Consider the following 13,493-nt stretch of genomic DNA (forward strand, 5'->3'; position numbering starts at 1 on the left):
AAGGACTGGTTTTAATCTTTATTAGCCATGACAGCAACACATGTTCAACCAAACTTTAAATAACAATCATTAAAGCTGGACCGACCAAGCATTTCTTTCTTTTTTTTTATCCAATTTCAGACCACTGAAGAGCCCAAAACACCAAACTATCTTCAACAAATCAGTCCTCTCCAGTTTTCTTCAGATTCACCGCATTTGCTCCAATTATTTTCTGGAATTTGGAGGATCACTGGCAGGAAATCTCTGCACACGGGAAGCAATAAATCCAAATTTGGCTTAAACAAATCAGCTTTCAGTACGCTTCCAAAAGTCCTGACAAATTAGCTTCATGTAGTGCTTACAGAAACACGGCTGAGCCTGCCAGTAATATGTTTCTCAGATGACAAGTTTCAACTTTTAGGAGCTGTAATCATCTCTTACCTTGACAAAGGGATAAAAAGAGTAAAACAGGAGGAAAAGACTCATAAAGGATCTTTATTTGTCTTCACAGAGCATAAATCCCTGTGTCATACAGGAGCTGAAAACTGCTTAACACCCACCTGATATTACAAAATAAACAGTGAATATTTACACCTCACTGCACCTTGTGCTGCTGTTTGCACATTACACCACTCCAAGTATTTATAATTTTTATTCAACTATTGTTTACATCTCTCTGCACCTTGTACCCACTCCTGTACATGTTCACTTTCCCTCTGTAATCTACCTCCATATGTACAGTTGACTGTTTAGATTGAGTAGTTGTAGAGTATAGTCATCTAGTGGTGATATTTTTGTATAGATGTATCTTGCACCAGGACTGCTTATATTTTACCACACTTCTACAGTTGTACAAATAGCTCACAGTTTACAAGGGGTGAAATTTTCTAACTTGGCATTTTAGAGTTTGCCCAGTCAGAGGCCTTGCGCAGCTGGTGGTGAGTGTGGAGCCTCAAGGGGGCGTTGACACAACAGTTTCAGAATGTAACGCAAAAGTATTGTTGCATTTTCACCTCTCGTTCACACAGGAAATGCTGTTTTGGCTGACCTCAAAGAGGAACTTTTGAAAATGGCGGCGTGATTTTTCTGAAATGCTGCTGCCACCGTTGCCGTGTGAATCATAGGGTGCGTCTAAATGTGTTAATTTCATGCCTCCTCTGTCTTCTCTCCTCTGCGGCACCGGAAATACTTTCTGAGTCTCCATTTTGAAGGCTGTCTAAAAGTGATAATTGTGCTCGGAGGAGAGAGGAGAGAGGATGTAGGAGATTGATAGGTGGAGCTATGATCGAGGAAACACGAGAGCCGGCTTTGAGGAAGTCTTGACAGACACGCCCCCATATGGAATATCACTCTCTGATTGGACGCTGCAGCAGCTCAGACTTTACATGAAACTTCACAAACACAACAGAGTTTAATGAGAGAGAAAAGACGAGCTGAGGACAAGCGCTGATGATCGTTCAGAGACTGATCATAAATCTGGTAATAAAGTGTTCGCTGTGAGTTTAAAACACAAAAATGAACACAACCATCATCAAATCAATATAACAGAGGATTAATACAGAAATCTAATAAATAATATTTTCCTGAGACACAATAAACTAGTTTACATTAATGAGTTTCAGAGTTCACAATCTAGATAAAGGCTGAATAATTCATAAATAATCTAACAATTACACATTATACTGGTAAAGTGATCCATGAGCTTCTAAACAGCACATAGAATAAACAGAGAGCAGGTTTTCTTCATGGTAACGTGTTTGTTCAACAGGTTAAAGAAACAGACAAATCTCTGTTACTGTATCTGTTTGATCAGAGTTATTACAGCGCACATGTGCAGACACACAAACAGCTGTTAGAGCTGACTGACAGATGATCCAGAGGTGATCAGCTGATGCCGTCATCACTGAAACACGTCCCTTTATATGACGCTCAGGAGGAGCACTGGGGTTGTGACATTTCACTTAACAATCATCCTTTCTCCTTCTAATTTCCACTACGTTCACCTGTGTAGCCCCTCACAAGCTAATGAGTCTCACTTGCTGCTCGCTACGGGTGCTAGCGGCCCTGCCTCCACCCGTAGACAAAGATTTTGGATGACTGACAAGAGGGTTCACTCTGTTCATTCCTCTACAGAACAAACACGCCCAGGTGCTGAGAGCGATGCACAGAGTGAAGGCTCAAGGTAGAGAAATGCATGCACATAGCGATATTTTGAGGCTGGCAAATTTTTTCAGGTCATTTCATTTGTCAAACGATTAATTGACTTATTGACTACCGTCCCAGGCCTACAGGAACATCACCTGTGGAGAGATGGAGAGTCCTCCAAGTGGGTCTCCATCCAGGATGTCTGTCCCTGCGTTGTAGATGATGATGTCGGGTCGGACCTCGTTCAGCGCTCCCTCAGAGTGGAGCTCAACTTTCTGGAGATACTCAGAGTCTTCGGTGCCCCAGTCCAGCTCCACCCTCCTCTTTATGGCTTCTGATAAGACACAGAAATGGAGAAGGTGGTGCAATATGCACTGTAAAAAGAGAATCTTCAATCAGTCGAAGTGATGTAATTTATTTTAATCAATCCAACTCAATATTTTTAAGTTTAGGGGTTAATTGGTTAATTGCTCCAACTGGTCACACCTACATAAATCAAGTTCTTTAAAATGAAATTAACAAGTTCAATTAACACAACTTAATAGGTCAAAAAAAAAATCATTACTTCTCAAATCAACATTTTGCATCAATCCAACTTAAAGTTTTAGGTTGTTTTAACTCAATAATCTGCAAAACCCAAAAGGAAGAACCGTGGGTAAGGAGGGAACGCTGTGGATTTGAGACCCTGCTGCACATTAAGATACCTCGCAGGGACAGTCTGTCTGTGCTCCATGGCATGGACTAGCTGGCTGTCTGTGCTCCACTGCACAGGCTGCTTGTCTTGGCTGCCTGGCTGTGCTCCACGGCAGTGAGGGCTCCAATTAAAATACTCTCTCAGTAATGGTATTTTGAATATAACTGAAGACAAAACCCAAGTTTGTCATTTCTGATTATAATTTTAGTCAATCAACACATCTCATTCATACATACATTCATACATACATACAACATATAAAACATCAAACACGCTTAAAGGTACACGGTCCATGCCACAGGGCACAGACAGCAGGTCCATGCCATGTGGAGCACAGAAAGCCTGTGCTCTTGGCAGGTTAACATTTTAATGCACAGCAGGGTCTAATATCCACTGTATTCCCTCCTCACTCATGGTTTAAAAAAGTCAATACAATAGGCTGTTCAGTAAACTTTACAAGTAGACATAAAGTAAACTCAACTTGACACTATTAGTTATATTTACTAACCTTTTTAGTGCAATTGCCATAGATTCTTTTAAGTAAGCTCAACTTGTCACATTTTTACAGTGCAAAAAAGTATAAAAACACCTTGTCAGAGGTTTTGCAAATTATAAAGTTGAAACAATTGAAAACCTTAAGTTGGACTGATGCCAAATGTTGATTTAAGAACAATCAAATTTTTAAGCTAATTTGACTTAATCAATTGTGTTGATTGAACTTATTAACTTCATTTTAAAGAACCAAATTTATTTAGGTGTGACCAGTTGAAGCAATAATTACAGTTGGTCCGACTGTTTTCTTTTTTCAGTGTGGGTAACTAAAGTAACAGAAAACTGCAGCCATCAGTCATACTGCAGTATTTCATGCAACAGGATTTCAACACTGGCTGACAAAATGAATTTATGGCTGAATCCTAATGAAACTCTCAGGTGCTCTTCTATCTATAGAATCAAATGGAAATCAGCCGCAGTGCTTTAATTAATTAGTATGTACATTTCTGAGAATTAATGCAAATGAAAAGGTTAATTAGGAGACCTTTATGTTTGTGAATTCAAACAGAATGGAGCCGAAGCAGCCAGAGAGAACAACGCAGCAGGACGTGAAATGGTTACTTCTAGTTTAAAGTCTCGTCCTGCTTCTTCCTGAGGACGACTTGAAACAAAAAAAGTGACCAAAATTTGTTCATGTTGTTCTTTGAAGGTAAAGAAAATAAAGGTGTCTTGAAGGGAAAATATGAATTAAAGCAGGGCTGTGGTTTTTATCTGTGAAAAACAGAATGTACATTAATTCATGCTCTGAAAAAGGTGGAGGGGTGATTATTAAACGTCTTTAATTCAATTAATAGAAGAGAACAGAGGATGTTAGAGGCAGAGCTGTAACCTTTTGACTCCAGAGTAAATGTTGGAGCTGCAGTTAAAGCACAACATGTGGTCTCTGTCGGATCAGCTTTAATGTATTGACGTATTCATTTGTGTAAAAGCTTTCATTACTGCGTTGCATAGATTGCTGCATGATGGATGTCCTGCTGTGTGTTAATGAGTGAGCAGGAGTGCAGTGGGAAATCCTCCAACCCAGACCTCCATCTCCACCCAAGACTCAGGATTCAGGAGCTGTTTTTCTGCACCAGACGAGATCTTACAGTGGCTCTGAGAGCTCGCGAGACTGCAACTTAAGAAAGCACGTGCAAAATGACAAAAAAAACAAACAAGCAAAAGCGTGTGCAGCATTGAGGAAACGTGCAGCAAAGACCACAACATAACAAAAAAAAAGCAAATACACAACAAATGTGTTTCCAGAGGACACTTGAAAGTGATGCACATCTGCAGACAGGTTTGTTGGCTGTGTCTCATTTCAGGGGCTGCAGCCTTCGGAGGACCAGGCCTTCGTAGCCTGTGAAGACCGCAAAGGCCAAACTGAATTGAGATGGTCTGGTCTATGGAGCATTTCCTGTTTGTCACCCTCAACATCACTCAGGATCGCCCTCACCTGTCAGGCTTACATTACATTTTAAACACACTTAAACCAAAGCCTTTAAAACAGGATTTTTTTTTTCACTTTGCTTCATAATAATAATAATAATAATAATAATAATAATAATAATAATAATAATAATAATAATAATAATAATTATTATTATTACTATTATTATTATTATTATTATTATTATTATTATTGTTGTTGTTGTTGTTGTTGTTGTTGTTATCACTATTTTTTATTATTATTACTTTTATTATCACCATTATTATTATTATCTTTATTGATAGAGTATAGAACCACCATTTACATAAGACTTAAGCAACAACATACATTCTTAAGATTTGAACAAGTGCTAGGGGAATGGTAGATTTTAAAAAAAGTATAAAATAAAAGTTGCTGAAATGTTTAATCTATTTTTTAAATTCCCTTTAAAAAATAATAAATTAAAAAAACACCAAGTAAGTTTTTTTCCCCCACAGAATTGACATTAATGAACACATTTTTTTAATAATGAGAAGATTTATGAAGAAGAACTATTTTCCCTCAGTATATTACCTAAAAAGAGCCCAAACAACACATTTTTCCACATAAAAAACATCTTTGATGTTTTAGAAATACATTCACATAGTTGTTGCCAGAAATCCTTCACATCTAGATCAAACAGGACTCCTTCTGGAGTTCAGCCAGTGGATTGGTTGGACAATGAAATGGATCTTGGGATACGTGAGGCCACAAAGGATTCACCAAATCCGTCCTTCGTGGCACCCAAAAAGGAAAGCCATATTCTATTGGAGGAGCCTTTGAAATGGGTCAGCCTTCGACGCACCACTGTGACGTAACCAGTCTTCAAATTCAGCCTTCGTAGGCTGCAGTCCCTGAATTGGGACACAGCAGTTGTTGACGTGGATTTTCAGTGACAGCGATAGGATAATATCTTAATCATACAATCACGATTTTAGATGAATAAAATCATTAACTTTAACCTCATTTTCCAACACAACTGACAGATAGAAAACCATAATAGAGCTGTGACTGAAAATCTGCGTCAACAACAAGCGTGTCAGGACATGTGCATCACTTCTAAGTGTCCTCTGGAAACATTCGTTGTGTTGTGGTCTTTGCAGTGCGTTTTTCTAAATGCTGTGCATGTGTTGTCAAATTGATAAAGATGTTTTCTTAATTTGATTGTGTTTTTTGTCTTTTTGCATGTGTTTTCTTAAGTTGCAGGGCCACCGTAGGATCCCATACAGAAATATCACAACCTTGAGGGTTCAGCAATGAGTAAACTCGAGAACTGCTTTCACTCACTTTTGGCAAATGTGTCTCCGGGATAAATGTAACGATTATACATATCCATGATGAACACTCTTCTGTCGTCCAAGAAATCACGCTCGTGTCCGTTTCCCTACAAAAGAGCAGATATGTTTTAAAAAAAAAAAAAAAGATTGATGCTTTCTCTGCTTCTTTAAAAGCAAACCCACTTTGACAAACTGAGTGAATTTCTTTCAGGGGTGATTCCTTATTCTTGTGTGATACAAACCGGTCAATAACTCTCAGCAGTTTGACAATCTGCTACATTACATAGCAGTGCCAAGGCGCACAAGTGTCACTCACACCTGCTTGTTTACCTGAGACCCACTGCCATGACTGACAGCACCAGATCAGAGATAAATAGGCTTGACGCCGTTATGCATTAAATGTTAAAAAAAGAAAATACAAAACTTCTAAGAAGTCGTTGCTTCGTCGTCATTTTTCATTTCTCATCCTACATTTGTCACCCGAACTGTCTGGCTGCTGTCAGGAGGGGATTAGGCTCAAAGCCAAGTTTGGTATTACTGAATGAAAAGGAGGATGTACGGACAAGTGGACAATCGGCGTCGGCTGTTCATCACGCCCCACGAGCTGTGTCATCCATCATGTGATGCCTGGGCTGTTTTCATATGAAGCAGATCAGGTTAGATGACGCTGTGCCCTCACAGCAAAAACTGAGTGATGAGAAGATTTGTAGCCCTCATGTTTGTGAGCTCAGTGTGAAGCTGTTATGAGAAGGTGATAAGCTAAGCTCATCAAAATAACTCGAAGCATCCAAAGCAAAAATAACGTCTCTGAATGATAAGCATCTCTGAATCCAATATTTACAAGGGTGCACTAACATTTGCCTTAATAGTGTTTTCATGTTGTTACAGGTAAATCACTAAACTTAAAGGGGCTGTGAGGAGTTTCTAAGTGATCTTGAAAAAGTCTCCTTTATTATGCCTGATCGTAATCCACACCTAAAATGAGATTATCAGCACCAATATTACAGATTACCAGTTTTTCAAAATGTTACTTCTGAGCTTCCTTCAAACTGGACCGGATTGATTTATGGCACGTCTAAGTCTCCATTACAACACCACGCCGGCAGACGAAGTTTAGCAGTGAGAAGAGAGATCTGTGTTTTTCTCTGCTGAAAACGATTTCTGTGATTAATTTTGTAGTGATGGTGGACACTGGAGCCTAACTGTCAGACAGAAAAAGGACAGAAGAAAGATAAACAGGAGAGAGATAGAGCACAAGCTAAAGGCTAACACAGGAGTTAAACTGTTTGTGATAATGTTCATTCCAGTCCATATGCAGCAGTTATTCTGCAGTGGTCTGTTCAAACTTGAGAGTCCATCAATTAGGGCTGCTGATTTGAAAAACGATTAGTAAGAGCGCTGACAACTTTTTTTTCCATCGATGCACCGTGCTGCTCCATTACTGTATCAGTTTGTCTTTAGTTTATTTGTCTTCTTCCTTTGGATTATTTAGTGGTTGACAACTAGCTGAAGGTGCATTATCACCACCCACTTGACTGGAGTGTAGATTATTTTGGCTGTGGTGCTGTATGCATGTATCACATGTCAACAGATCAGCAAGGCGGAGGAGAAGCTGTTTTTTTCCCAGGTTTCCCAGGTGAGGGAAACAAGTAAATATGCTAAGAATGACAGAGCCGGAGAAGCCGTTCATCCAAAAATCCCCTAAATTTGGGAGTATTTCACGCTGAGTAAAAGCACACAGCGTGTTAATTGACAAAAATGACCTTGCATGGCACGGTAGTACAACTGCAATGATCCAGCACGTAAAATGTAAACATGCAGGGCTCATCGATGAGAAGTCGGGGAGCATAAAAGTGAGGTGAGGAGCTACAAATACACTCCTTTTATACGCAGTGAAATGTCTTTTAGGACTCCTTAAGTCTTTTTATTAAATCGTCACCCCGCTTGAAACAGTGGCAGCTGCTTGTCAGTCAAGGAGGGGAGGCTCATTTTTTTCCGGCCTACATCATACATTTTTTTAATTCATCTCAACGTAAATTCTACCCTCCGTTCCTTTTCAGAAAATGATCTGTGACCCTGTCGTACCAACCAGGTGTTTTTTCCAGGGATTTTACCAGTGTTCTCTCAATGGCCAGTAGAGCTAGCCTGCTTAAATGGCCTTGGCCCATCGTGCTGCGGGTGTTGACTTGAGCCACTTTAAACAGGAGAAGCTCCTCTCTACACCTGCAGGCTGTAAGTGTGAGTAACAGGAGGGAGAAGCTCTGCAGCTGTAGCTGTAGCTGCTTATTAGTGAAAAGAGAGAGAATCTTTAAACACAACGCTCGTCATTTTTAAGAAAGGTAAACTCGCTGGGGATTGATAAAGCCTCCGGATCAGTCCAGAACAACTGAATATAGAAATCAGAAGATGCTCCGGTGGAGGGTTATACTTCAAGATCACTGACTGGCTCATTTCACTGTCAATCAAATAGGGATTCGGCCTCATACAGATCATCCAATCATCACACAGAAGCTCAGCGTCCAGGTCAGCCCACTGCCTCATAGACCCCCAGAGACGCTGAGCGTCTGAGGGCGGGACAAAGCCCAGCGTTTATCCAATGACCGTCCAGTTTTCCACAGTGGAACAACCCACTCTACGCTTCCCCACTGAAGTCAGAAGACGCTCAGCGTCTGACTGTGTTAAAGCGATGAGATGCTGCGGGGATGAATGAGAAGGAGGTGGAGCCAGTTACCTGTGATAGGTAGCTGATTCTGAACAAAAGATGAAGGAATTCTAGCTCATATATATTTGTCAATGAGATGTACACACAGCAGAACATATCACCACTTTTTGGGGGGACATTTTAGGGAAAGCTGAGCTTCCCTTGCAGTCAGTCGCCACTGGTTTGAAAACCACAAGGAGTTCATTAAACCACCGTTAGCATTAGCATTAGCTGCTACAGATAGTGGTAGGGCAGAGGGGGTGAACTGTTTGACCTGCAGGTGAAAAGGTTTAGGACACATTTTTATTTATTTGCCTTCTTAGCACACTAAGTTCTTAATCTGATGACATAACAAAGTATTTACTTTTATTTTGCCTAAACTTTTGATTCTGTAAGTGACAATACATTCATGTCATTTGTTATGCTTTATAAATATAGCATCTGATCAGTTTAAACTATGTTCAAATGTGTTGTTTCTTTGTATTAGCAAACATTAAGTTAAATAACAAGACATGTTTCGTTTTGCAAATTTTACTATTATGCATTCACATCCTTTTTTTTCTGGTTAACTGATTAATCGTAAATATAATCGTCAGGGTAATCGATTACTTAAATTATCAGTGGTTGCAGCCCTACTATTAGTAAAATGAAGAGCGAGGTTACATTAGCTCTGCTCCTTAGATGACTGGCAGAACAAGAAGGCAACAAGACAGTCCAATAAAAACCAATCCTTCTCACAGCATCTTTAAGAAACAGTCAGACTTGTGACGCCTCAGCTTCTTGCTGTGAAGCGTGGAGGGAAGTCTAATACGAGTTGGAGAGCATTAGAGCTGATTTTTATTTTCATCACAAAAATGAAAAAAGTGAAATAAATCACCTGAAGAGGTTTACATGACTGCTATGTCGGTAACAATTCCACTTCTTTCAGTTTGACGTCTGAATCATTCCTTCATATACGACCTGAAAGCGTTTAGTTTCAGAATAAAACCTAAAACTCAGAGTTTCTTTATTCAAACTCTGGAAATGGGATGAAACACTGTATTCTAAATGTAACTCACCCTCTCTCACGCTTGCAGAATGTGTGTAGTAATCCTGTAGCAGCCTGCTGTCATTTACACATGATTTATTGAAGGTAAACACAGTGAACATTTGTGGGTAATGGCACTGATCTACGACACAGCCTCTCCGATCTGAGGCCGCAGATGTATCAGCACATGTCCTGCTGCCTTCAGAGGTCTGCCAGGATTTAATGACCTGAAGGAGTTTTCGTTCAGAACAAAGCAGCTGTGAGCAGTCATACTGTACATTTCGTATTAAACAGCATTTACGCTTTATTCACATTTGATGGCAACTGAAACGCAGCCCACAGCTCGCTGGATGTAATGTCTTCATTAAAATGCTTCATTTAAATCTAATTTGCTGGAGAAGAACATGAAATTGTGTTAACACTGCTTTTCAAAACAAGTGAAAACAGGTGATGTATGCTCACATTAGAATCAGCCAGTCCAATTTTATCAGTTTTATGGTTTTACTGCGGTTTGAAGAGATGTGGTGGGGTAAATGTTTAACAGAAACTGTGATTATCTTTGAGTTTACTGAGGAAGCCCTTCAGAAGCCAGATTAGATAGGACACTCCTTAGCTACCGGAAGTTTTATCTTTAGTGCAGGACAGAGTTAAAGATTGATACAGACGACTGTCTGCTCTGCCTGCACGTGGTGAAACTTTGACGGTAAACTCCATCATGTTGTGGATAGTTATTTCCTGGTATTTTTTCTCTGATCAGGTATGTAAATTACACAACAGAGCTAAAAACAAAGTCCGGACGTGACAGGGAGTGCACGCTACTGCTTACTGTAAACGTCTCCTACACAGAGCGGATTTCACAAAGCAGATAAAAGTTTAGACTGCAGCCCACATTGAATACCACACAGATGCAAAACTACACTTGTGTTACAGGACTTGGATAAATACCCACATTTAAAACAGCAGGCTGCTCCACTTTTTGTCTGACTGACACTGAGAAAAAATAAAACAATTCTGAAATTAACGGACATCCGTCATAGTGACGGAGAATTTATATCCCTGATATCAGCAGCTTGTAAAAAAGTAGCCAATTTACATCTGCTCCTCGAAAAGTCACACAAGAAATAGACAAATATATTTAACCTTAACCAGTCCTGCTCTGACAAATTTAAGACCTTTGATTAATTCATTTAGGTCCTACATATAGCATTTTTCTCCTCCAAGGAGGTTATGTTTTTGGGAGAGTTTGTCTGTTTGTCTGTGAACAACATAACTTCAGAACTAACAGACAGATCTTGATGAAATTTTCAGGAAATGATCAAAATGGAACCAGGAACACATGATTAAATTTTGGAGGTGCTCCAGATCACTGTCTGGATCCAGGACTTTGTTGAAATGATTATTTATCACCGTGAGATACACGCTTAAAAAAAAAAAATTTACAGGAAATGGTCTGTTAGTTTTAACAGATGTTTTTCTGCTTTCTTATGAAACAACAAAATACTAGTAGATTTACAGATATTTTCAGTAATTTCAAACTGTGAAAAAAAATGTATATATTACAGTTAACTCTTAATTTTTAAATCATTTTTTATGTTTTTCAAAAATAGTATTCAAAACTGTAAAATTACAGAAATTATCTGTATAATAACATCCTGGATTTTTTTTTTTTTTAGCTATTAGGCCAGCTGCACCCTGTACCCTCCTCACTCATGGTTGCAATTCACTATACAAATAAATAAATAAATACATAAAAAATAAAAATAGCAGTAAAAAAGGTCTAAAGGCAATGGCTGCAAAGTTTCCAGACAAATACCATAAAATTACAAACACTGTAACACAGAACTAAATGAAATAACTGTAAAAGTACAGAAATGAACTGTTCTTCGATCAGTGACACGTTTTAAAAACCGAAAAGCCTCCAAACAGAGCACACTGCTCTTCTCCCTGAAACACTTTTCTCTCATGCGTCACTGGTCACTTTTTCCCTCATCAGTTTTGTCCTAAATTTTACAATTCTCCTGTGCTGTGCTTTTTAACCACGAGTAACGTGGACACAATGTGGATATGAGACCTTGCTGGGGGCACAGCATGTTTGCGCTCCAGGGGGTGGACCGGCTGTCTGTGCTCCAGAGGGCAGACAGGCTCTTAGCGTTCCATGACGCGGACAATGTACCCAGTTATTTTTACAGTGTTTTGTGTTAACATATGAGATGTGTTGACGGTCTTTGCTGAGTTGGTCAATTTTTAATAACAAGGTTATAAAGATTACACTGCCGGTCCACGCACTGTTGCACAGGCAGCCTGTGCCCCTAATGCAATACTAAAATGTTCAGCAGCGTCTTATATCCTCTGCAGCCCATGTCATGGAGCACAGATGGCCAGGCAGCCAGGACAAGCAGCCTATGCCGTGGAGCACAGCCAGGCAGCCAATGCCATGGGGCACAGCCAAGCAGCCTGTACTGTAGAGCACAGACAGCCAGCCAGACAGACAGCTAGCCAGCACAGTGGACCACAGACAGGCAGCTGGTCCATGCCATGGAGCACAGACACACTGTCCCTGCGTGGTATCTTAATGTGCATCAGGGTCTCATATCCACAGTGTTCCCTCCTCATCCATGGTTTTCCTTTTGGGTTTTGCAGATTATTGAGTTGAATCAACTTAAAATTTTAGGTTGGATTAAGGCAAAATGTTGATTTGAGAAGAATTAAAATATTTAATTTATTTGACTTATTAAGTTGTGTTAATTGAACTTGTTAATTTCATTTCAAAGAACTTAATTAATTTAGGTGTTACAGATTGAAGCAATTAATTTAAGTTAGTCCAACTACTTCTTTCTATTAGTTCACTGAAAAAATATTTAGTTGAATTTACCCAATTTTATTAATTTTAGCAGTTGCACGCAATATCTTTATCTAGATTTAGATAATTTATTTAATCTTAATGTACATGTTATCTTTAAGTTATTTCAAATTAATAACATTCGTTCTTGTAACTCAAATACACATAGTAGATTTTACTCAAATTTCTTAAGAGATCCCAACTAAATCCATGTTAAATAATTTAAGTTGGTCCAACTACTTCTATTATTAGTTGTAGCAACACAGAATTTCATGTTGATATGGTCCACAAAAATACATTGGAGACCTTAACTTAATTATTGAGTTGGATTGATTAAAAAAATTACATCACTTCAACTGATTGACAGACTTCTTTTACAGTGTTATCCTCTGGCTCTGCTCTCTGATGAATAGGGCCTATTGCACATTGCTGCCACCTCCTGCTCTGGAGAGGTGTTGCAGAAGGGATTCCTACCTAAACCAATTAGGTTGAGTTAACATAAAGTGACTTTGTTGTTTTAACAATTTTGCACATCATGCTGAAACAACATGTTTTGATCATGTTTAACCACTGAACATGAAATAATCTACTAGAAGCTACATGTTTTATTTATGCTGATTGAACAAACACCAATGTTCCTTTTATGAGTGTACCAGAGAACTAAACGAGAGTCAAAGAAGTTTGCCTTTGTTTACAACACATTTACATATCTGTCCCGGAGATTTTTTCAGGTTCTTTTAACAAATGTCTCTTTTTTTCTCTGATGCGCGGCGTGGAAAATTTCCACGTGAAAAGGACCGTGCAAGGGGCATTGGTGCGAAAATGACGTCAT

General features: G+C 39.1%; 1 protein-coding gene across 1 annotated transcript in view; it reads right to left on the reverse strand.

The window, feature by feature from the left end:
* Nucleotides 1-13,493, reverse strand: part of hdac11 (histone deacetylase 11) — a 49,538-nt gene that overhangs the window by 1,488 nt on the left and 34,557 nt on the right. Inside the window, exons 9-10 of the mRNA XM_074679673.1 lie at nt 6,105-6,201; nt 2,280-2,458 (exon numbers count right to left, since the gene is read on the reverse strand). Of these exons, the coding sequence (XP_074535774.1) occupies nt 2,280-2,458; nt 6,105-6,201 (276 nt within the window). The remainder of the gene's footprint in view (nt 1-2,279; nt 2,459-6,104; nt 6,202-13,493) is intronic.

The sequence above is a fragment of the Halichoeres trimaculatus genome, unplaced genomic scaffold (genome assembly GCF_033239565.1).
Source record: "Halichoeres trimaculatus isolate MK-OKI-2021-1 unplaced genomic scaffold, fHalTri1.1 fHalTri1_scaffold_1, whole genome shotgun sequence".
In the NCBI taxonomy this organism is placed as follows: domain Eukaryota; kingdom Metazoa; phylum Chordata; class Actinopteri; order Labriformes; family Labridae; genus Halichoeres; species Halichoeres trimaculatus.